The 24,313-nt window shown below is 33.3% G+C and overlaps 6 protein-coding genes and 1 long non-coding RNA gene across 9 annotated transcripts; 1 reads left to right on the top strand and 6 right to left on the bottom strand.

The window, feature by feature from the left end:
• Nucleotides 1-1,864: 1,864 nt before the first annotated feature.
• On the bottom strand, nucleotides 1,865-5,288 carry AT4G18905 (Transducin/WD40 repeat-like superfamily protein). 2 transcript variants are annotated; one of them, NM_118007.5, is made up of 16 exons: nucleotides 5,110-5,288; nucleotides 4,813-4,932; nucleotides 4,525-4,727; nucleotides 4,319-4,398; nucleotides 4,135-4,233; nucleotides 3,936-4,056; nucleotides 3,775-3,836; nucleotides 3,606-3,692; nucleotides 3,450-3,511; nucleotides 3,254-3,350; nucleotides 3,102-3,176; nucleotides 2,911-3,009; nucleotides 2,668-2,817; nucleotides 2,481-2,573; nucleotides 2,320-2,397; nucleotides 1,865-2,233 (listed from the first exon to the last, which is right to left on the bottom strand). In NM_118007.5, exons 2-16 carry the CDS (start codon nucleotides 4,929-4,931, stop codon nucleotides 2,174-2,176), a joined length of 1,485 nt encoding a protein of 494 aa, NP_567566.1. In that variant the 5' UTR covers nucleotide 4,932; nucleotides 5,110-5,288; the 3' UTR covers nucleotides 1,865-2,173. The 2 variants fall into 2 exon arrangements, with proteins under 2 accessions (NP_567566.1, NP_001190765.1); NM_001203836.1 differs by having other exon boundaries at nucleotides 1,925-2,233; nucleotides 3,450-3,494; nucleotides 3,559-3,692; nucleotides 5,110-5,269.
• A 707-nt stretch (nucleotides 5,289-5,995) lies between these two features.
• On the bottom strand, nucleotides 5,996-8,700 carry AT4G18900 (Transducin/WD40 repeat-like superfamily protein; the record flags this gene model as incomplete). The annotated part of the gene is made up of 13 exons (NM_118006.2): nucleotides 5,996-6,230; nucleotides 6,340-6,432; nucleotides 6,613-6,753; nucleotides 6,864-6,962; nucleotides 7,052-7,126; nucleotides 7,204-7,300; nucleotides 7,397-7,458; nucleotides 7,539-7,589; nucleotides 7,683-7,744; nucleotides 7,850-7,973; nucleotides 8,061-8,159; nucleotides 8,245-8,324; nucleotides 8,442-8,700. 13 exons carry the CDS (start codon nucleotides 8,698-8,700, stop codon nucleotides 6,087-6,089), a joined length of 1,386 nt encoding a protein of 461 aa, NP_567565.1. The 3' UTR covers nucleotides 5,996-6,086.
• Nucleotides 8,701-8,831: 131 nt separating this feature from the next.
• Nucleotides 8,832-9,171, bottom strand: AT4G06855. The gene has a single exon (NR_142046.1). It is a non-coding gene; the product is annotated as an other RNA (long non-coding RNA).
• A 438-nt stretch (nucleotides 9,172-9,609) lies between these two features.
• On the bottom strand, nucleotides 9,610-12,779 carry BEH3 (BES1/BZR1 homolog 3). Of its 2 annotated transcripts, none has more exons than NM_001341306.1 (2): nucleotides 11,670-12,779; nucleotides 9,610-10,544 (listed from the first exon to the last, which is right to left on the bottom strand). In NM_001341306.1, the coding sequence occupies exon 2, from the start codon at nucleotides 10,530-10,532 to the stop codon at nucleotides 9,906-9,908; it is 627 nt and encodes a 208-aa protein (NP_001328106.1). In that variant the 5' UTR covers nucleotides 10,533-10,544; nucleotides 11,670-12,779; the 3' UTR covers nucleotides 9,610-9,905. The 2 variants fall into 2 exon arrangements, with proteins under 2 accessions (NP_001328106.1, NP_193624.1); NM_118005.3 differs by having other exon boundaries at nucleotides 12,176-12,779.
• A 2,483-nt stretch (nucleotides 12,780-15,262) lies between these two features.
• Nucleotides 15,263-17,686, top strand: HSF A4A (heat shock transcription factor A4A). Its single transcript, NM_118004.3, has 2 exons — nucleotides 15,263-16,335; nucleotides 16,413-17,686. The coding sequence occupies exons 1-2, from the start codon at nucleotides 16,114-16,116 to the stop codon at nucleotides 17,394-17,396; spliced, it is 1,206 nt and encodes a 401-aa protein (NP_193623.1). The 5' UTR covers nucleotides 15,263-16,113; the 3' UTR covers nucleotides 17,397-17,686.
• A 162-nt stretch (nucleotides 17,687-17,848) lies between these two features.
• On the bottom strand, nucleotides 17,849-18,997 carry AT4G18870 (E2F/DP family winged-helix DNA-binding domain-containing protein). The gene is made up of 3 exons (NM_118003.3): nucleotides 18,784-18,997; nucleotides 18,295-18,696; nucleotides 17,849-18,198 (listed from the first exon to the last, which is right to left on the bottom strand). Exons 1-3 carry the CDS (start codon nucleotides 18,994-18,996, stop codon nucleotides 17,938-17,940), a joined length of 876 nt encoding a protein of 291 aa, NP_193622.1. The 5' UTR covers nucleotide 18,997; the 3' UTR covers nucleotides 17,849-17,937.
• Nucleotides 18,998-19,576: 579 nt separating this feature from the next.
• On the bottom strand, nucleotides 19,577-20,478 carry AT4G18860 (uncharacterized protein; the record flags this gene model as incomplete). The annotated part of the gene is made up of 2 exons (NM_118002.1): nucleotides 19,577-19,765; nucleotides 20,374-20,478. The coding sequence occupies 2 exons, from the start codon at nucleotides 20,476-20,478 to the stop codon at nucleotides 19,577-19,579; spliced, it is 294 nt and encodes a 97-aa protein (NP_193621.1).
• Between the last annotated feature and the right edge of the window lie 3,835 nt (nucleotides 20,479-24,313).

Genomic DNA, 24,313 nt, shown 5'->3' with positions numbered 1-24,313 from the left:
ATAACGACTTTCATTTGCATCAATCCGTTAGAATACATACTTTTTGCCCTTTTCATATATATAATATGGTGGTAAAACTGGTTCATATTGTCACATATACATCAATTATTTTTCCGAAAAAAAAAATATCATATATCAATTATTTTTATTGTTAATTCCACATGTGCCATTGTACACGTATAATGGTGATACGACAATTTGGATATATACGATCAAATAAGTGAAAATATGTATTGAATGTGAGAAGAACATACATTTAGGATTTTGTATTTTTAATCTTGATTCGATTCAATTATATGGTTTGTGAACAATAGAGAACAAGATTGAATACAAATTCAATGCGTTCATACTTATTTTTCTAGAACTACATAGCTAAAAAAATATGTTACTTTAGTATAGTGATATACAGTTGATCACTGCTAAACAGTTAACTACAATGTTCTATTATAAATATATTGGACATTACACTATGAATTAACACAACTGTACAACCCTTTTTCTGATAAAACAATTTTATTCATTTGTCTTTAAAATCCCGAAAATTAATATTATTTTAGCATATGATCTAATTAAAAATAAAACTTCCCATAAACATCAATAAGTTTGATAAACAAATAAAAGCATATATATTGATGGGCATAGTTCTAGAAATAAATTCATAAAGCTGAAGTCAGGACATGTCGTCACCTCAACGGAATCATAAGCTAAGAAAGTTAGAAAGAAAATAAAAAAATCTCGTGTTGAATTCATAATAATTATGTCACAAAATTTTCCGTAAGATTAACCATATCACGATTGGCTCAGACCAATAACGTTATTGGTCGAGTAGATAATTAATGATATTGCTATTGACATAATGCACAAGTTTCTTTTAAACAGAGACTTTGACTAATACGTCCATCGAATTTGAACGTTTTCAATTAAATAACATGAAAACTTAACAATAATAGACTTTTTCCGTTAAAATTATGAGGGTAATGATGGACAATAACTATAAATTGTACTTTCAAGAAGTGACTTGGGTGGTTACATTTTCTCTTAATGCGCATGCAGATTCTCTAACCTCCCACTATTTACATTACGTTCAACAAAGATCCCTTTCCCATGTGACTTTACAAATGATTTAGAAAAAATGGACTCTTTTGAAAATCAGTGTGTGTGTTTAGTTAAATTGATTTAAAAATGGATTCTTATTTGATTTGTAATTCATCAAAGAAGTATGAAATCAATTTATTTACATGCTGCCGAATTAACATATATATGTGCATGCTTGCGTAGATCATTTTCTTCCTTGAGGATTTAAAAGTATTGATTGTTTATTGTAATATATTAGTAGTAATGTATTTGATTAACCAAAAATGACTTGACTTTAAATGATACGAATATATATTACTAAATTGGGATTTTGAAATGATTTTAGGCTTTTGACTCTTTAAGTCATAAAGATAGAAAGAATTAGTTGTTAAGATTTCATAAGTTTTGTGGCAGACAACGACTTTAATTACTAGACATTGCTGTGTTCTGTGTTGAAATTAATTACCTACTGTCATAAAAGTCGTTAGTATAACCGTCACCTAGGAACAGTAGAAAATTATACTAGTATTACTTTTTTTTTGGGTATGTTAAGCTTGAATACATTGTCCAAAAAAAAGTTGAATACATTTTGACAAATGACAAATCTTTTCAAGCACTGCAGATATCCTGCAACATATATGTTTGTAGGAAAATTGGTAGAAAAATAGAAGATATTCATTAAGAAAAAATAACCATTAGAAATTTTGTAGAAAGTTTCTTACCATTTTCTAAGAAACGTAAATTTATAAGACAAATTCAAATTATTTTCCTACGAAATGTAATTCATAGATATTTAAAGAAATTTCGTAAGAAGAATTTTATATCACTTTGCGGAGTTAAAAGATGAATACAATTTGATAAATGTTTATTTAAAGCACAACAGCTATAGATTCATGATAAGTTGAAAAAGGCTCTCCCAGTAGTTTTAGGATTTCAACATATAAGCTCACACACCCTTACACGATATAACCATAATCATATGAGAGATAAAACAAGCCTAAAGAAAAAGAAGAAAAGAAAGCGCAAAATTTGGCATGAGTGTGATCGAATCTAACAACCATCACAGCTTCAAAGAGACAAGTTATCCTTGCGGGTCTTTTCAAGATCTATTGCTCCCATATTTGCGAGCGACATTAGCATCCAACAGTGTATCCCAAACCTGCAAGCATAAACACAAGATTGATTTAAAGTACCTAATAAAATGATATGTTTTAACTACATGATTATTATCTAATTTCCACTCACATGTAGCTCTCCCTTTGAGCCACCAATAGCAAGCAAGAAAGGGTTGTCCACCGCAAAGGAAATGGAAAACACAGCTCCCTGATGACAAAATCAGAATGGTTAGGGACAAAGAAGTAGATACTAATGGGGAACAAAATAGATTTATGTTGATTGGTTCTTACAGCATTTGGTTGGTGTGTAGCAATGCATGAAGGTTCATTGTTTGAAAGATCCCAAAGCTTTACCGATTTATCCATAGACCCCGTAGCCAAAAGCTGTTAATTACAGCTCATAAATGGTGAGAACTGATTACAAAAAATAAAACCATGAAATGCCATAAGGACGTAGAAGGAAGAGAGATATATATACATTGGGTGTAGAAATGTTGTATGAGATGGAGGAGACTCCTCTGTCTTGGGCATGTGCTTGGATAGTGTAAGTTGGGTTTAAATCAGAATCTGAACCTGACTGTGCAGCACGTATATCAAAACCCTTCACGGTTCCATCTTCAAGACTTACCTTAAGAGGGAAAATAAACAACAAACTATTTATTGAAAAATGTCTTGAAACCACTGATTTGTCTATCTGAAGAAAAAGATAAGTGTCATGTACCACAAAGGAGTGTTCGCAATGAGGATCCCAGGCTAAGCTTTCGACATCAGACATGACAGACCATTTGAAACCCGAGTGTGAAGGTTGTCTTCCGTCTTTCTGCAACATAATATACATACAGCTATTAATAATCATTGTAAAGGGAAAAGACCAGAACACACGAAAGTAAAACCATGGAACAAAACAGTTACCATGACAACAGTTTGATCAAACGACCCACTGAGAAGCACTTCTGGAGCATAATGGTTCCAAGCAACCGCTTGAACCTGTGATCATACAAACAATAAACAATGAGAATGCCATATAATAAAGAATTTTCTCCTTCTACGACTCTCGTTTTTACCTCCTTTGTGTGATGCTCCATAGTAATCTTACACGTCCCAGTAGCCACATCCCAGACCTTAACTTTTTTGTCGGCACTAGCACTAGCAAGTATGTTCCTTTTATCCAAACAAATCAAAAGAAAATCAGACACGCCTAAAGAGCAAACCAGAAAAAAAAAACTTAAAATTAATGAGCACTAGTAAGCTTAGACATACCGAAACTCCTTGTTCCAAGCAAGACCAAGTACTGACTCAGTATGGCTACCTTCTTTGAATTTCTGTAAAGTAAAAGACAGACCTCAAAATTAAATAAATAAATACATACGAACTTGCCATAGACGAACTAGAGATAGACGAGTTTGATGCACACACCGGTTTCTGTTTCTTGCTCTTCTTTTTCTTACTCACTATCATCTCCTCTATTCCTCCTAGTTGTATACAAGGTAGCACCTCGTCCCTCTGAAGCATTATAATAACCTTATCAATAGACTCATAATCGATAAAGGCAAAGATAAATACATAGTCTGTTATAATTACATACAACGTCAAGATCCCATATCTCGATTGTCGGTGTATCCTTTGAACCAATAGCTACAAAATTCCCTGACAGTACCAAGGCAAACCACAGAGTAAGAATAAGATTTCATCCATAGCAAGAAGGAAAAAACCTGCCTCATATGAACAATAAAAGCGTACACTAACCTTTTTCCCCTCCTTTAAGAGGACAATCAAGCCATGCAGTACACAATGGGAATTCTGGTATAATTATGTGATGATGAACATACATGTTTGGAGAGCCAGACGATTCCTCGTATAAATAAACCTGTTCATATATATATAGCTTTCATATGAGCCCTAATGTTTAACATGTAACCTACACAGCGAGAAGGACTGACCATACCTCTAGATGGCTAACATCATCTTCATTCCTAGCACAAATAATCACCGAATCGGTCGGCTTGACTGTCGTGTCATCAATATCCTCTTCATCATCTTCATCCTAAAAAGACCAAACATCATCTTCATACAAAACAATTTAAACACGATATGTTTCATTGTGAAATAGAAACAGTGAAATGGCTTACATCAACATCTTTCAGATATGGATCCATCTCATTACTTGGATAATAAAGATCCCCCATTCCAGAACTGAAAAGTTCAATTTCTGAATCCAAACACAACCAAAAAAAAAGGTAACGTTTACATAAGGAACACACCAAACTATCTCTGCTAATCAAAATGATCACTTGTAGAATTGCAGAACAAACACCAAAAGGCCAACTAAACGTACCATCATCCTCTTCATCATAATTATCCATGTCAAGTTCTTTCAATCCTTGAGAAACCTCATCAACCTCCATTGAAGAAGAAACAGCCTTGCTTTTAGAAGATTTACCCAAAGCTTCAGCTACAGCCTTGGCATGATCAACTTCACTTATCTCTTCTCCATCTTCTTCAATCTCTTCTTCTTCATCCTCGTTACTACCTTCCACGCTATATATTATAACCAATATCAATCACAATCTCCACAAGTCCTAAATTTAGAGAAACAGGAACAATACTAAGTTAAAAATCTCACTTTCTTGCAAAAGCACCACTCTCAATGAGCTCTTTAAGTTCTTCCTTTGACGGAGGCTCAGCAACATCAGGAACAGCTTTTAGATTCCCTTTTGGTATCCATGACACTGCAGTTATCATTCTGCAAATATTCAAAACAGAGAGAGAATCATCAAATCGGTAAAAAATCTCAAAGGCTGGTTCTTGGGTAGAGGGCAGCTCGAAATTAGGGTTTTTGCGTCATTTGATAAACCACATACAAGAATTTCAAAGCTGGGTTAAAGCTATGATCATTGAAAAGTAATAAAAGAGAACTTACGTTTAGAAACGGGACCTAACTTTCTCGGAACGAATTTAATCGAGAGAGAAGAACGAAGATGAGCAACAAACAAAGTCAAGACTTTTGTAGGTTTAGGGTTTAACAATTGAAGATTTGTTTGCTTCTGAGGAACTTTTTTTTTGCCGAGAGTGAGTATAGCGGCGCTGAGCGAAGAAGAGGAAGAAACAACTTAAGGGAAAATTTCTTAAAAGCCCAAAACTATTTAGTTATTGAATTAAAGACCTTTAACTTCAAAAATGTACATAGAAAACCTTTTGAAAGTTGAAACTGTTAATTTTATATTTTATTTATGATGAACAGTTTCCACGAACAACGATTCCAAGATGCAGCTCTCTCCTCACAACATTCTGATCTTCAGCGGACGATTCTGCATATACGATATTTTTACGATGGATAAGCTCTCCCTACAACATTCAGACCACTACGAACGACTATGCATACTGCACTATGGATCTCCAATAAGATTTGCATCATTCATCTGCAAGAGACTGCGTTTTTTTTGGAACTCGAATCGTAGACTTAGATGTAGAAGTATTAATAAACATTTGGTCAATCACTCGAACAAAGGCAATTCCACTAAAAATTTCACTAAAAATATTAATTAAAGATAAAATTCTTAATAAATTGCAGAAGTGATACCTTACTTTAAAACTAAATTTTAGTGACCATTTACATATCTTAAACCCTTATGGTTTACCAATAAGCCATGACTAATTTGGTCTATCCTAACCACATATGTTTGTAAAATAACCATTAATTAACTAAAATATTCTGAGCTACTTCTGATAAACTAATGGGCTATTTCGTATGGGTCTGATTAAACATTGAGCCAGAAATAATAATTATAGCCATTACACAAGAAATAAAACGAACATTAATGAAAGAAAGAAACTAAACAAAATTGTGGTTAAGTTGTGTTCGAATGTGACGACCAATCAAAGTTTAGCTTGGACTTTTCACGGTCGGACTTCTCTGCTTCCGTATCTGCTGGAGACATTAGTGTCCGAAAGTGTATCCCAAAGTTTTAACTCCCCCATTACGCCACCCATAGCGAGTAAGAAAGGATTGTCCGGAGAGAAAGCAATGAAGAATAAGCCTCCCTGTGTGATATCAAAAGTGTTGGAATCATATATATGAACAAATTAATAATCAAGTTAAGATAACGAAACCAATTTTATTTTTTTTAAATGGTCGATTATTGGTTCTTACAGCATTTGGATTGTGTGTAGCAATGCATGAAGGCTCATTGTTTGAAAGATCCCAAAGCTTTACCGTTCTATCCTTAGATCCCGTTGCCAAAAGCTGTTCAATTACAGCTCCAAAATGGTGAGAACTAGTAAAACATACATAACAAAGAACAATGACACAAGAGAGAGTAGACAAAGGGGAATAAGAAATATGTTTTCAAAGTTTAGAATTTATGAGTTAATTATTCATATTTTTGAATCGAAACGAAACAAATAATGAGAAAGAGACGCTTACATTAGGTGCCGAAATGTTGTATGAGACGGAAGTAGCTGCTTCGTCATGTCCATTAATAGTGAAGCTTGGATTTGATTCAGAGGCTGAAATGGAGGCTTGACGTACATCAAAGCCCTTGACAGTTCCATCTTCGAGACTTACCTATATATAAGCAAGGCCACAAGGGATAAGAAACCGAAGAAAAAAAATTCTTTAAACCGCCAAAAAAAACACATTGTATATATTAATTAAAGACTTAAAGTGTAACGTACCACAAAGGAGTGTTCACTATGAGGATCCCAGGCTAAGCTTTCAACATCGGACATGACAGACCATTTGAAACCCGAGTGTGAAGGTTGTCTTCCGTCTTTCTACAACAATATACAAACCTATATTAATGATCCTTGTGTAAAACAAAAGACTGGAATACATGAAATAAACCATGGAACAAAACATTTACCAATACAACAGTTTGATCAAAGGACCCACTGAGAAGCACTTCTGGAGCATAATGGTTCCAAGCAACCGCTTGAACCTGTGGATCATACAAACAAAAATCCATGAGAATCCTATAATCTAAGAAATTTCTAGTTCTACGAATCTTGTTCTTACCTCCTTTGTGTGATGCTCCATAGTAATCTTACACGTTCCAGTAGCCACATCCCATACCTTAACTTTTTTGTCGGCACTAGCACTAGCAAGTATATTCCTTTTTTGTCCGGAAAAAAAAGAAACATAAACTCAGACACGTACGTCTATAGAGAAGAGCAAGTCGCGGAAGAAATAGATTCAGTCATGGACATACCGAAACTCCTTATTCCAAGCAAGACCAAGAACTGATCTAGTGTGGCTACCTTGTTTATAGTTCTAAGACAAGACGAGAAATCAAAAGAATGATTACATTTAGTACATTTTTCTGTTGCAGTTAAACCAAATGAAATACTCACCCCTTCCTTGTTTTGTCCTCCTAGTTGTACACAAGGTAGCATGTCGAACCACTGAAGCATTATATCATCAATTTTAAATTAAAATATAGTATTTCATGATTATGAAAGAAACAAAATGCAAAAAGACAGTTTAGTTTTACATACAGCATCAAGATCCCATATCTCTATTGTTGGCGTCCCATCCGAACCAACAGCTAGGAAATTCCCTACCAATAAGAAACTCAAAGATATTCAGTAACATTTTTATAGCAAGAATGAAAGAGCCTAGTTGGTTTAATTCATAAGACTTTTAGTGACACATTTTCACTAACCTCTTTCTCCTCCTTTAAGTGGACAATCAAGCCAAGCAGTACACAATGGAATTGCTGGTATAATTCTGTAATGATGATTATACATATTTGGAGAACCATGGGATGTGTCCTCGGATACATAAACCTAATCATGCATTCATATAAGTTTCAATGTCGGATCTATATATGTGCAGTAAAATAAATAAATAAAATGTTGAAATAATTGACAAACGTCAAGACGGTTAGCTTCTTTGTCGTCAGTCATAGCGCAGACAATCACTAAATCGGTTGGTAAGATTGGTGGATCATCATCCGAGTCATCATCATGATCCTAGAAAAACATAGATGTTATTGTGTCTATATAGAAAATCCGGTAACTCTGTATATAAAAAAAAAGTTTAGTGATAAGGACTTACATCATTTCTCTTGAGATATGGATCCATCTCGTTACTCTTATAGTAAAGATCCCCACGCCCGGAGCTAAAAATTTCAATTCCTGAATCCAAACACAACAATGGAAAGTCTAATTTAGTTGTACACAATGAAAGCATAAATTGAGTTTTGAGATTCTCTACACATCTATAGGAGAACAAAGAATTAAAACCTAACTTACCATCATCCTCTTCATCGTAATTATCCATGTCGAGTTCTTTCAAACCCTCAGCTACCTCATCATCAAGCTCCATTGAAGAAGAAACATTCTTGCTTTTGGATGATTTTCCAAACTCTTCTGCTACGGCTTTCGCATGAGCAACTTCACCATTCTCTTCTTCATCCTCGGTCTCTTCTTCTTCTGTATCATTACTGAAATATTTACAACTGTCTTTGTGCATTTCGATTTCCTCCTTAGAAGGAAGTTCATCAGCACGCATGGCCTTTGCAACCCCTTTTGGTATCCATGAAAATGTAGTTATCATTCTGCAAAATAAATTTACAAACGAAAATCAATTAGGGAAAGAAACATACACCCTTTTTTAGCTCACAGAAACCCTAACGAAATCCCCATCTAACACGACACATCTTCCAAAACCACTCAAAACAAGAATTCCCAAAGATTACAATAACCAAATAAACACACACACACACACACAAAGAAAAGCATAACAAACAAAAAGGGTCAAATAATAATTATACCAATTTTCAAAATCCAAGGTCGAGAATCGAGAGGTTCAACAACAAAGATAACATAATGATAGAAGAATCGGGTAAAACACATTCCTTACTAAAGAAAATAATTAACCTGATTAACTCTTTACGATGATGACAACTTACGTTACAAATACAAACGAGGCTTACACTTAACCCTTGCTCGGAGGTATCTATCCAAATTAGCGAGAGAGAGCGAGGGTTCTGTTTACATACTCTTAAATAAATTCATTAAAAAATAAATCATATAAAAAAATTATGTATATATGGGCCTCATTTTTAGCCAAATAAGAACAATTGGACATTTAAATTGGATCCACTAAGTAATTTGTTGACTTGTAAAATAGTCCAGTTGAAGTTACTATTCATATTATTCGCGAAATTACGTACGAGTTGTCATAGTGTCGCGTTTTACGTACGCTAATTAACAAGACCAATCACATGTGGTCCTCATTGTTAGTTGACTTTCTATTGGGTTACGCATGACTTCTTGGACATATCTTTGGTCTTTCAACGTAATCCACTTTTCTGTTATCTTTTAAATGTATAGAAAAATATAAAATTTTCAGCGATAGATACTGATATTTTCTCACGTTCACAATGGTTACTAAAGTCCAATCTGGCTTCAATATTTTATATAAAATTCATTATACTAACATCACTAATCTCAAATCGAATTTCCACAAATAACTTTTTTTTTAAAGAAGCTTCAAGATATAAAATAGATTCTAACTACAACTTTAGTCAAAAGCCAACAAAAAAAAAAAGAAAAAAAAAAAAGAAAACAGAGCTCAAAATGTTCTTTTTTTGTTTCTCTTTCTATTCTCCTTTTTTTCCTCTGAGTCACCTTTAAACATCACACTGGAAAAAAAAGACAGACAAAAAAGAAGACTTAATGATAGCAAACGACTTTGATTCTTCTCTGAAATGATCATCTGGTTCTTGAGTTTCCAAGTGTAAGTTCTAAATCATCTGAAACACATTCTCCATGTATCCTTTCTCCTTCCCAAGGCTTCACCATTCCATTCGCAGCCATTGCGTTACAACCAAACGCAAACTCAGCCGTCATTCCATCAGCCATTGGCACATCAGAGTTCTGATCAACACCAGCAGGAATAGCTGGAGAGCAGTTTCCACTTTGTCCAGGAGTCCACATTGGTGAATTACAATCTCCCATTTTAAAAGCCTCTTTGTCGAAAAACGGGTTTCTTGAAACTAAACTGAAAGTAGGAGAAGACGGTCCGCTCTGCGGAGTTTGCATTCCTGAGAGCCATCCAGAGTCAGGGATGGTTACTTGATCACGAGTAGGGCTTCGAGCCAATGGCGGAGTCACGGGAGCGCTTATTGAATTTCCATGGAAGAAGGGAAGCTTGGAAGGTGAGTTTGAAGAGAGGTTCTTGAGCCATGGGATTAGTGAGTTAGCATCACCAAATGGGTTTGTAGGACTCGGGAATGATGAAGACGAAGGGCTTGGATTGTAGGAAGCACGAGGGCTATGTTGATACGATGAGCATGGACTAGCTGAAGTAGAACCATTCATGAGGTCCATTCGATCCATTGGTTTGCATCCCTACACAATAGTTTATTGCAAATTGTGTAAGAAATATCACAAAATGTAACCAACACAATCCATTTGGAGCTGAGACTCTCTCAATCTTTTGCTAGTGGATTAATTACATAATGCAAAAGCTGGTGAGCAACAAACAAAAAGACATTATGATTGATAATAGAAAATCCAAATGCACAAAGGAAAAAAAAAAGTAAAGAACAATGATTCTGTTTCGTTTTATAATGGTCAAAGAACAACATTTGCTAATGGATGGATCAGAAGATCTCAAAAGAACAATCTTTTCTAATAGATTATCAACAACAACAAAAAGAGCATAAAATGTTTTTTTTTCTTTCTTTTTAACGAAATGTAAGAGCTGTAGAGCATGAACAAGATAGCACTATGATTGATAGTTGAAAACCAAAATGCACCTAAGCAAAAAAGTGAGAAAAAACAATGATTTTATTTGGTATATAGTGCTCAAAGAACTAATCTTTGCTAAATGGATCGAGAATACCTCATAGATTATTTACATAAAAATGTGTTTTTTTTTTCTTTTTCCATTTTACGAAATGCAAAAGCTGGTGAGCAACGAACAAGATGACACAATGATTGAAAAATTGAAAATCCAGATGCAACTAAGGAAAGAAAAAAGTAAAAGAACAATGATTTTCTTTGGCATCTAATGGTCAAACAATGAATAATTCCATTTTATTTATCCCCACACAAGCAAAATCCAAACATCATCATTAGATGTTGGCAAAAGGGGAAATCATTTCTTCAGTCTCACCATTGACCAGCTAAACAAGAATTAAGACAGTTAACATAGTACTAATTTAAGTATATAACAAAACAAAAATAAACACTCATGGAAACTACTGAATCACACGAGCCAAGAATCCCAAGTCCCTTTTTTATTTTCTTGACACAATATAGCTTTTTCTGGTAAATACTAAATCCACAGCAACATAAGCTAAAATTTGAGTCTTTTTGACAGGTTAGTTATCTTATGTTAATGTAAGTGTGAACGTAAGCAAATGAAGAAAAGTTATGATTCAACAAAAAGCAAAATTCGAATTTCAGAGAAAGTGTCAGTCTGAAAAGTAAAGAAAAAAAACATGTGAGCAAGAAAAAAAAAAGGTTTACCTCGATCGTTGTACAAAGGAATCTAAACCCATTACCAATGGCAGTTTTCGTGAAACAGACGTGTCCTAAAGTTTCAATTATAAAGCAAAAGGTTGTGTGACCAAAGAAAAACACAAAAAGAAAAATTCTCAAAGCTTACACATTTTCTATAATACCTCACTAAATGACGATATTACCCTAAATATTATTGTAAGACCATGTGATTAGTAAGGGTAATGTGGTCACTACGTATAATTCTCATCTGAAAGTGAACAGAGAGTTTGTGTGAAAGCATCAGCGAATCTTAAGACATTCATGCTTTTGTTTCAGTTCACCGGAACGGTTTCGATCTGACGTTTGCTATGACTAACTAAACCAGTCAAACTAAATCCCAACCGTCGATTTTTTTTCTCTCAGCAAAATCGAACGGTTAGATCTATTCACAGTTTTAATAATCCTTAAAAAAATCTACAAAATCGATAATATTTTTCAAGAAATTTAGGATCGAGATTTTTTTTTTGGTTTACCTTGCGGTAAGTAGTTCCGTCGTCTTCTACAGTCCAACCAGCTTCATTGCATAAAGCTTTGAGGACTTCATTGTTGTCGCAGTGTTTAGGGAGCTTGAAGTTTCCATGAATCCTTAGTCCTGCGAAGATCTTAGCCGCAATCGCTCGTCTTCGCCGCTCTCGCCGTTTGTTGTTCTCTCTCTCTTTCCAAGTCGGCGTTCTAGTCCCCGACGTCATTCTCAGATCACCGGAATTTGGAAAAATAACACGACGTCGTCTCTCTGTTTTAACTGCCTCTTCTTCTAAGTGTTATCTCGTAGAGAGGATAAAAAATCTCGCCGGTGAAAACTAATTTCGCGCTTTATTTTTGTTTTGTTCCTTTTTCTGGTTCTGAGTTTTTTCTGGTGGAGTAATAAATGAAGAAGCACTTAACAGGGTGAAGAAAAAAGAAGTCTGATTGTGAAAAGACGAAATTACCCTTAAAGTATGTTGTAATTTACAAGGATGTCCCATATGTGTTAACACGTGCTCAGGCTTTTTTAATAAAGCAGGAAAATCGAAATGCGACACAGTTTGTGTTTACATTTTGAGAATTCAAAGGTCAAGACTATCAAGCTGCTTTTATAATAACTTTTCTTTTGTGTCAAACACTATTTTTGTGTATAATAAAATCTAGCTTCTACAATAACTAATTTTATCATTTTACAACTTTATGCTTATTCAATGACAGCATTTTCCAACTACGGACTATCCACATCCAATAGAGACTATGAATAAAATCATGCTACACTTAATATATAAATTTAGCTAAACTAATTACGTAGTTAACTAAAATAACTGCGAGTCCAAAATACGTGGCAGAGATTGCGGCATCTACAAAATGTGACAGGTCACCTTTCGTGGGATCACAAAAAATCCAATCATGACCGTTAAATCGGGTGGGTCACGTGATGCTCTCGATCTGCTTGCCATCAACTTGTCATTGCTCGTGACTCCTTTGCTCTTTTTCATTAATTACTTTTTAGTCTTAAAGGCATCTCCAACCATAACACTATTTTGGTGCTGAAATAACACTATATTTGGTGTAGATTCAACACTAAAATATTTTCAATCTCCAACCACAACACTATATATCACACTAAAAATAATATTTTCTATTATTATATTATTAAACCAAATATTATTTTTAATATTTAATATTTTTAATTTATTGATTAATACAAATTACAATCTATATATCAAAATAGCTTTAAATTTTGTAAGTTTATATTTTCAATGGTTAATTGAATTTTATTATGTAATTTCAATAAATCTTTTGTTATAATTTTTATATCTTCTACTGATTAATATTTCATAATCATATTATCAAAATTAAAAATACATAAATAGTTTTGATATTTTTTTTTTTTACTTACAAAATTCAATTAAATTATTAGATGACAATACAAATCATATTTAATATGCTATACCTAAATAAGCTATATTCATATGTAATAATTTTAAAGTAAAAAAAAATATATATTTAATTTTACCGTTGCTACAGTAGCACGCCAAATATAGTGGAGTACTGTACAAAATAAAGGAATCACACTATTATAGTGTAATATTTACAGTTGGGTTGGAGTGAAAAAGTATATTGCATCACATCAAAATACAGTTTTACCGTTACGTTGGAGATGGCCTAAGTATAGTAATTAGAATAAGTATGCTTTTTTTGTGTGTGTGACAACAATTAGAATAAGTATGCTATTCTTTGACATTTATACCATCTGTTACCCAACCAATAAAAATATTCGTACCACTGCTAAATAGAACACATCTTTGATTCCAAGTTTCTTATAACGTACAACACAATTTGTGTGTTTGTCTACACATGCCTTTTATTATCCGACACTAATAAATATTTTGTAGTAGTACTATCCACATTCCACACTTGCCTTTATCTCTATATATTTGTGTAGTACTATCAACATTCCACACTTGCCTTATTCTCTCTATATATGGTGTACTTAAGTATATATATCAACTAACACACGTTGTGTAATATGTCTAATTTTGTGTTTATATGACTTCAATAACACTACAAGTTAACGAAGGACTCAATTCGTCCTACTCCGACCACAATAGTTGGGACCCAAATTAGTTGAAACAATATATTTCATCTTTATCAAAGTAATTTTTAAATTCCATGTAGAAGTTATTCACAACCAATAATAAACCACATTATATGTTACAAATTTTAACATTTTTATACGTATTTGCGATTACATGTAGGTTATCTACAATTTTTGGTTATCTATGATTTCTATAATGTAATTAGGTTATTGATCCTTTTTTTTTTACTGTGTCTTAGTCTTACTGGATGTGAATACTATAGCAGAATTAATTTTAATTTAAAACATTTTAAATTGATTTTTGGTATTGGAATATTGTAATATAGCGTTGACGGGGACAGTGAACTAAGCACATACGTGTGCATTTTTCTTTAAAGAAATATCAATATTGTGCAACGATCGAACCGGATTAATACCACAATGTTCTTTTACCTCAAACAGTAGTGAATTAATGTTGGACATGAATTTAGAAATCCCGTTTCAATAGCATTTGAATAAGCTAAGTAGTGATCTTACACTAACATATATTAATAAGCTAAGCACTTTAATATTTCAGGTTTGATCCGACTTTTTCTTGCACTAACGATACTGCCTTAATTCAATCTTTGTTTACGTATGCACATCAAAATTATTTAAAAAAAACATTCAGATGTTCGACAGAAAAAAAAACCCCAAAAGAAAAAACTAAAGGAGGCATGATATTTACCAAATGCCAAACACAATTGAATATCCTTCAAAACAAGACTTTTCGATTTCGTGTCCTCCAAATAAAAATCAAAGACTTTTCTTTAGTTTATAAACCCCAAAAAGAGATCAACAACGAATTTTCTTACGGCCATAAATGCTTCTACATTAACAAACAAACAAGATCTCTATGCTTATATTCATTGACTATTCACATTTTTATATAATTGAAAGAAATAAACTTTATGCCAAAAACAGCTCTATCATTATCTCATGGGGTGATTTTGATAATAATAAAATAATAAAACATTCCACCAAACCCAATCTTTGTAAAACTATGAAACAGCTGTTCTGTTCTGATTCGTACTTGCTTCATCAACCTTTTTGTAATCAAAAGCTAAATCGTATAATCACAAATCCCTCAGAAACTGTTCGTTTTTTGTTATCGTTTACGCGTTTTTAATCGCTAATCAGTTATATAAAAAATCGACGAAAGGTTTGACGAATCGTCGTCGTCGTAAATCCCCACCGGGTCAATCGACTCGTTTACTTTTCTACGGTCTTCTCTCCTCAAAGAGTCTCTCTCTCTCTCTCTGATATTTCCGCAGCAATAATGGTATAGATAGAGATACAGAAGCAGACAAATTATTGCTGCTTGAAATTCTCTTGTCTGATTAAAATATATATACCCAAGTCCAGAAGCTGTTTAGGTTCGAGAAGCAGAGAGGGTTCGAGAAGCTAATAAGGGTTTCTTCTTTTTGATTTTAATGCTAAAAGGGTTCTAGATTCGTTGAATTTTACAAGGGTTTTAGGGGTTCTTAGAAGCTTTTGCTTGATTGTCTTTTATTTAGAAACAGTGGTGAGTTTTTAGTCTTTCACTTTGTTCAAGTTCGAAGCTTTTTTTGGAGGGAATTTTGGGCTTCTGATTTTGATCGAAACTTACTGATAGTAAGTTCTTTGAGTCCTCCTTAACTGTAGTTTCTGTGTACTGAAGTTATTGAATTGAAAGTTTTTATCTTTTTTGGTTATTGAAACTTTCATAGTTTGATCAAAAGAGTCTCTTGCTCTGTTTTTGGCTCTGTTTTTGTGAGTGTGATTGTAAGCTTTGTTGTGAGTAGATTGAATCAAGGAGTGTGAGAGTTGTTAAAAGTGTTTTCAGAGATGGATGAGAATAATCATGGAGTTTCATCAAGCTCACTTCCACCTTTCCTCACCAAAACATATGAGATGGTTGATGATTCTTCATCCGATTCTATCGTCTCTTGGAGTCAGAGCAATAAGAGTTTCATCGTTTGGAATCCGCCGGAGTTTTCTAGAGATCTTCTTCCGAGATTCTTCAAGCACAATAACTTCTCTAGCTTTATCCGCCAGCTTAACACATATGTAAGTGTTTTCATGCTTTGTTTAAAAGTATTGACTAAATCAATCATCTTCTTAGTGGAATTTGTTTTTGTGTGTAGGGTTTTAGAAAAGCTGATCCTGAGCAATGGGAATTTGCGAATGATGATTTTGTGAGAGGTCAACCTCATCTTATGAAGAACATTCATAGACGCAAACCAGTTCATAGCCACTCTTTACCGAATCTTCAAGCTCAGTTAAACCCGTTGACGGATTCAGAACGAGTGAGAATGAATAATCAGATTGAGAGATTGACAAAAGAGAAAGAAGGATTGCTTGAAGAGTTACATAAACAAGACGAGGAACGAGAAGTGTTTGAGATGCAAGTGAAAGAACTTAAAGAACGATTACAACACATGGAGAAGCGTCAGAAAACAATGGTTTCGTTTGTTTCTCAAGTATTGGAAAAGCCAGGGCTTGCTTTGAACCTATCGCCGTGTGTTCCCGAAACAAACGAGAGGAAAAGAAGGTTCCCTAGGATCGAGTTCTTTCCCGATGAACCGATGTTGGAAGAGAACAAAACTTGTGTTGTTGTGAGAGAGGAAGGTTCTACAAGCCCTTCTTCACACACAAGAGAGCATCAAGTGGAACAGTTAGAGTCATCGATAGCGATTTGGGAGAATCTTGTATCGGATTCTTGTGAGAGTATGTTACAATCAAGAAGTATGATGACACTTGATGTGGATGAATCATCTACTTTTCCAGAGAGCCCTCCTCTTTCTTGCATACAGTTAAGTGTCGATTCACGTCTCAAATCTCCTCCTTCTCCAAGGATCATCGATATGAACTGTGAGCCCGATGGTTCGAAAGAACAGAACACTGTTGCTGCTCCTCCTCCTCCTCCAGTAGCAGGAGCGAATGATGGCTTCTGGCAGCAGTTTTTCTCAGAGAATCCTGGCTCAACCGAGCAACGGGAAGTTCAATTAGAGAGGAAAGACGATAAAGATAAAGCCGGAGTACGTACTGAGAAATGTTGGTGGAATTCGAGAAATGTTAATGCAATTACAGAACAGCTTGGACATCTGACTTCTTCAGAGAGAAGTTGATATGTCAAAGATTAAATTTCTAGTCTGTTTTAGTTACTTGTAAAATAGGGTTTCTCAGTTTTATTGTTTTCGATTACAGTACTTAGGTATGGTTCAGCTGTTTATTTATCACTTGTATGATCTTTCACAGTTCATTGTAGCAGACTTCAATGGTAATGATAAGCTAGAGCTTATGGATAGTATTCATAAAATGAGATTGACCTTCAACAAAATCATAATTTCCAAAGTCCTATATGATGTTGTAGACTTTTATCAGTATACCATTCAATAATTTATGAAGAACACGTCGGAAACAAACAAAGAAAAAAAAAGAAAAGTTACAAGAGACTTATAACGAGTACTATGCCAAATCAAAGAATAATTATTACATCCTTTTTAAGGGATTTTACAGAAAGCAGAAAGCCAAAGAAGCAACTGTTGCACAAACAAAAACATTAAACATAATCTCAAAGAAAACTAATAAATACAAACTTTAATGGTAATGACAAGCTAGAGCTTCTTATGGATATTATTCATAAAATAAGATTGACCTCCAACAAACTCATAATTTGCAGAGTCGAACCTCTTGTTCCTTTACTTCCTTGGCCTTCTTCATTTTCTTTCTCATATCCGACATTTCCTCAATTTGCAACTTAAACAATTCTCCTGCCTCCGCCATTTTTTTCTCTCTGGCATCCTGTTTACGTAGTTGATCATTCTTCTTTTTATCATTGCTTATAATGATTTCCACAAGGTGACGTTGACCCCGGACAAAATTATCATTTGCAAATTCCCATTTCTTTGGATTAATTTTTTTGAAACCCTATAGAAAAAAGAAGATTCAAAGTTAATAAGCAAAACAAAAACTAGCTAAAAGAATATGATTACATCTTACAAAACTAACATATAAGAAACTTACAAATATTTTAAGTTTATAGAAGAAAAAATGTATATGGAGGGTATTGAAGAGTCTACGAAGATGATCTTTGCAAAATTCTTGTGGATTCCAAATGATGAAACTCTTGCCACTTTGGCTCCATGAGATAATAGCATCCGATGAAGGATCGTCCACCATCTCATAGATTTTGGTGGGGAAAGGAAGTTTTGAGGTTGGATAACTGTTATGAGGTGGCAATTGATCCTGTACTTTTTTCACTAGTCGTGCAAATAATTTTTCTGCTTTAAACAATTCCATTCCTTGATCATATTGAACCTCCTGCTCTATTACATCACTTATAATGTTATTTATGAGGTGACGTTGACCTCGCACAAAATTATCATTCGCGAATTCCCATTTTCCAGAGTCGATTTTTCTGAAACCCTAACGAAAAGGAAGATTCAAAGTTGAGAGAATACAAAACTATCTATGATGACATCTTACTAAAGTAATCATATATAAGTAACTTACATGTGAAAAAAGGAAAGAGAAAAAGGTATTTATGCGTTGGAAGCAGAATCTTTGAAGAAGATTGTTGTAAAATTCTTCTGGATTCCAAATGATGAAACTCTTGCCGCTCTGGCTCCAAGAAATTATTGAATCTAATGAAAGATCATCGACCATATCATACGTTGTGGTGATGAAATATGATACTGAGGTTAATGAACCTTCATTTTTGCTCATGTTTAACATTTTGGATCAAAAGCACTCTTTAACTTGTTTTTTTTCTCATATATACAGTATTGCAACTCTTGTGAAGTTCCATGTCTTTATATATACTCACAATTCATAAATATCTAGAAGTAAAATAGGTCCAAAAGTTAAATATGTTACTCAAATAAGCATATTTTCTTCTATAAAAGTCCACAACATTGTATCTTATATATCATAGAAATTAATTATCAAAGAAATACTAAATTATAATTTAATATAATTGGATATTTTCAAGAAATATTAAAATTTTGATAAGAGTTTTTTTTACAGAAAAATAAATACATCTTTTGGTAAACAATCTAATACTAATTCACTACATATAACAAATATTAGTTTAACAAATTTATTACAAGTTATAGATCTAAATTTTAAAAATAAAATCTGCAAAATTTTATTATCGTAATCTAACACTTTACTTTCCTAAATTTAGAAAAATGATTTTAATGCATAAAGATGGATCCCAACAATTAAAGACCCAAAAGACTCTAAGATATATAGAATGTCCAAAGCCCAAAAAGAGAAAATTGGTGTGGTTTCCCAAACAATATGTCTAACATTTCTCCGTTACGTTGAAGAAAATGAAGATCCAAGACGCTGATTTTCCCAAAACCCTGGTTGAAGCCCCTGTTTCTGATTCCGTAAAACCTAGATCGGATACTGCGGAAGATGAGTCAAAGACTAGGGCTTTGGGCGGATAATTGGTGATAAAACTACGGAATTGAAGAGCAAGATTGTGTTTCTGAAGAAGAAATTTGATGATTTCGATATGGAACTATTACGTGTCTTGTTGGAAAAATGGGGAGAGAGTTCCATTTGTTTTTTGATCAAGATATCAGATGAAAGTGGTCGGATTGTGATCACTGATATTCTCTTTAACATGTTTAGACATATAATTAACATATGTTCAAAGAAACTTTAAGAAATACTATAAATGATGAGCAAGTACTGTAGCAGAGTCACATGCGGAGACTCAATATATTGACAATCTGCATCAGTAGGTTGATTCTGTTTGTCCACTGTACCAATACCGTCATCATCTAGTTCTCTACTCAACACTTAAAATAAATAAATTAAGAATCTGTTAACAAAAACAACCATTTCGTATAATAATTACTTGTCCACTGTATCAGATTTCTTCACAGAAACACCATCTTATATTAAAAAAAAAAACAGAGCATATATATACCCTATCGTTATATATTAAAGTTTGTCTATACAATCGTCATCTAGGTTTTCTTAACAGAAACAACCATAGTTATTATTTATTCATAACTTTGATACCGCCGTGGACGTCGATCATGGTTTCGCTTCGGCCTTGGATGGTCCCTCTCCCTCCACCGGTCTCACCGTGATCGTCATGACATCAATGCAGCACTTGAGAAGATTCTCGGCAATTGCGTCTAACTCCGCCGCAGTCGTCTTGTTGTCCATACGCACTTGGACGGACGGCATTCGTCAGATCGCGCAAGTTCCCAAACAATTGCTTTTTCTTGCTCTCCATAGCGCTCTAAGCTCTCTTTCCTCGATCCTTTTTTTTCTTAGGTTTTCGTTTGTGATAGTGTATAACTAAACGTAATCATCGCTGGCTCTGTTTAAATAGGAGATTAGCTTAAACATTCCCAGTTATTAGACGTGTTCTTTTGGTTTATGAGATGAACTTGGTTGATGATGATTTGGTTAAGTGTTTTCGTGTTGCATTATGTACCTCTATATACACTCACACACACGTCTATTGTTTATTGTTTAATTAATAGACGTTTTCTTTATATATATGTTCTATTTTCTTATACAAATGCCATGACAATTCTTTATTATTATTAAGGATTTATATTTTTTTTTAAATTATAATTTATTATAGAATAGTTATATTTACAATCACAAAAAGAAGTGTAAATTACTAAATTATTTAAAATCTATTGACCCGTTGATTTGATTTTATTTAGGAGTTAACACTTTACATCGATTTAATTATATGGTTGAAAAGACATTATGTGTGCAGAAAGAGTCATCCGACCACAAGTCCACAAGCATTAGTGCATTACAACGTCAAGTCCCTCGTTTTCTTTATATGCTATAAACGGGAATGCATCTTTTTGGCCGTTGAAAAGAAGTATATTATAACTTACATGCATTGAATTTTGTAATGAGAATAATTAGGGAGCGAATTTGATAAATGGTAAACTATTGGAAGACAAGTTAAGCAAATGGCAATTGGTGGACAATTAATTAGGTAAAATACTAATGAAAACAAAGTAAACACATACACAAGAAATCCGTCGAATTAATATGTTTTCCCTTTTTCATATTATCAATTCATATGTTACTGCAGATATAGCTTAATCGCCTAGTTATTGTATCCGAGTATATTAGCCATGTGACTTTTGGCTTAACATATTTTTAGTTCAGTTCCCCTTTTGTCCATCTACCAGTTTCTGCTAGCTCAATTTATTTTTAATTTGGTTATCCAAAAAGACTTTTTAAAATTTTATCAAAAATAAAAATCCAATTAATCAAGAAAAACCACAGTCGTTTGAGCTATGCCTACCACATTGTGACTCGAATTGTCAAGACTACGGGGTCATTCACAAAATGACGAAGTATGAGAGTGTGGGGTTTTGAGTTGTAGACGACGACGACGACGACAACAACAACTACTACTACAACAACAACAACAAAGCAGATATTGAGATATTGATTCTAATGATCGTACATATATTCTAATCATTTCAAAATGTGTACATTTTAACTAATTAGTTCTTTGTCTTACTGTAGGAAAGTTTATCTATTATCACATAAGTAGAATCTATATTTTATAGGATATCTGATCTACTCTCCATTTATACGAAATGTTTTTGTTCTATAAGAGAAGATATTGTATATGTTTAGAGTCTATTCATCAGAATTTAGATATGTCTTACCACATTTTCATGTTCTATATCTAATTGCAACACTTGGCAATTATGATTTTGTGCACCTAATTGATCTCAATGATCATATAAATTTGCCAATTATATATATGACTTTGTGGACCTTGCGATTACCCAAAATTACATTAGAAGTATAACGTAAAATACTAGTCAGAGCATAATTAATTGTTCCTTTTTTTGAACAAAGGTAGTTCCCGATCATATAACTTTTTGATTAATCAACGTAATTTGAACAAAGGCAAAATCATTAATCAAACATAGGTCAGTAAATAATAATAAAAATGTGGATGTTTAATATTAACGAATGAAAAATGATCAGATTTTGGTTACGAAAAGGAAAATTAATTAATCATAATTTGGAAACAACGTTAATGTGGTTGTCTTATTTATTTATAATTTTAAAAACAGTGATGCGTAATACAAAGTGGTGGTGGTTACCACTTAACAGATACTACACGATTTAGGAAGAAACAATTCTTAGACATGCATTGAAACCACACACATACGATCAAGTTTCAAAAAATTTACCTGAAATGATGATCATAACTTCTTTCTTGTTGTTGTTAATTAAGACCTACCTAAAATGATAATTTTTTGGCTATATAATACGATCATAATCAACATCATCTTCTAACCTTAACTACATTTTGCAAAGCTTTTACTTTCTTTCTTCTTCTTTTTTTTTGATTCATTTGCAAAGCTTTTAAGAAACCTACAATGGCTGAAGCAGACGTGAATAAAGCTAGACAAAAAGTTTCCATGATCTCCTAGATAAGTTCGAGAAAATTGTTGATGGCGTTAACGACCTCGTAGACGATGTAAGCTCCAAATGCTGCGTGTATTTCTCACTTTCTCCTTTGGTTTATTACTTTTTGTTTTTTTAATATTTTCGTATATCTAGAAGAATTGAAGAAATCAAATTAAAATTGATACTTAAATATCTAACTTGATTCTTTTTACTCAAATGAGATGGTCGACTTGGATCAGCTGCAACAAATCCGAGATCTGCTAGAAAATATCATAAACCATCTGGAGGCAAACGAGTTGCTGCCACAACCGAATCCAATGTATCATGATCCTCTGGAAGATCTAGGGGATTCACCAGCAAGCTCCGACGTGACGGAAGGATCCAACAGCGACGAGGATTGATAAGTAATAACTGGTCGAATAATACTACTTGCTTTCTTAATTAGTATATTGGAATAAAATCGTATTTGTAATAGACTTTGGTTTAAACTGCCTCATATGCGTATCTTTCATCCCACCGTACTTGTAATAGACTTTGATTAAATAATAATAATAAAATATTATATATAAAACAACTTTGTTTCAAAATGTTAAAAAGGCATTTGTAATAGACATTGGGAGAAGGAAATTGAGCATGAGTCAGTCTCGGAGCGCCGAATTGATTGCCTCGATCGTTGGTTTGCTACCGCTACATGATTCCGTTCTTGCTTCCGCCGTTAAGATCGAAGTGTACCGGAATCATAAACTTCTTTACCAAACGGTAGAGCTTAACCACTAATCAGTTGATTCAATTTGCATTTCTTTCATCGTTTCATTTTGTACCAAATCTAGGGCTTGTAACACAACTTTCCCATGACGACTCTCCCCGTGAGAGTATTTTTTTTTTTTTTTTTTAAACTTGGAAGTTACTTCTTTAAAACAAAACAAAAATCAAACAAAACAATGATTCTCGGGTTAAGCAGTCGTCATGAGAATGATTTTTTTCTTTAACCTTTATAATTAATGTGAGTTATTGCGATTTAAGTTTGTGCATAAAATAAGTAATGTCACAAACAATGTTTAAAGAAAACCGATACCATTAAGAAAAAAGGAAATCTAGGATCACATGCAAAACGAAGAGAAGAAAAAAAGTTTACTCTGCCATTTCAATTACGCTAATTAGGAATTGTAATTTGACTTTTCACCCTAAACATTCAACAGTTGCACCTTTTACTTAAGAATTTTTTTCCAAAACTTGTCGACTCACTCTTTGAAAATATGGCTTTCCTGAAATATTTAAAGGTGACATGGAATAGTATCCCATTTGGTATTTCTTGTTACAAATAATTTTCTAAACAACTATGATACTTTGGCCCAAAAAAAACAAAAAAACAACTATGATATTTGGTATATTTGTTTTCAGAGATTATATGGTAGTTGTTAATATAAGAGTGTGGGTACTTGTAATATAAGATCCTATCGTACTTGTAATAAACTTTGATAATATACAATATATAATATACTATATTAAAATAAATTATTTTGGTTCAAATTAATCTTCGTAGTTCTGATTCTAGAATTTCAAACATCCACATATTTATTAGTCGAATAGATTTAGGAATATATTCCTTATG

Source organism: Arabidopsis thaliana, chromosome 4, assembly GCF_000001735.4.
Source record: "Arabidopsis thaliana chromosome 4, partial sequence".
Classification (NCBI taxonomy): domain Eukaryota; kingdom Viridiplantae; phylum Streptophyta; class Magnoliopsida; order Brassicales; family Brassicaceae; genus Arabidopsis; species Arabidopsis thaliana.
The sequence above is the reverse complement of the archived record's forward strand: the minus strand, read 5'-3'. Positions and strand labels throughout refer to the sequence as shown.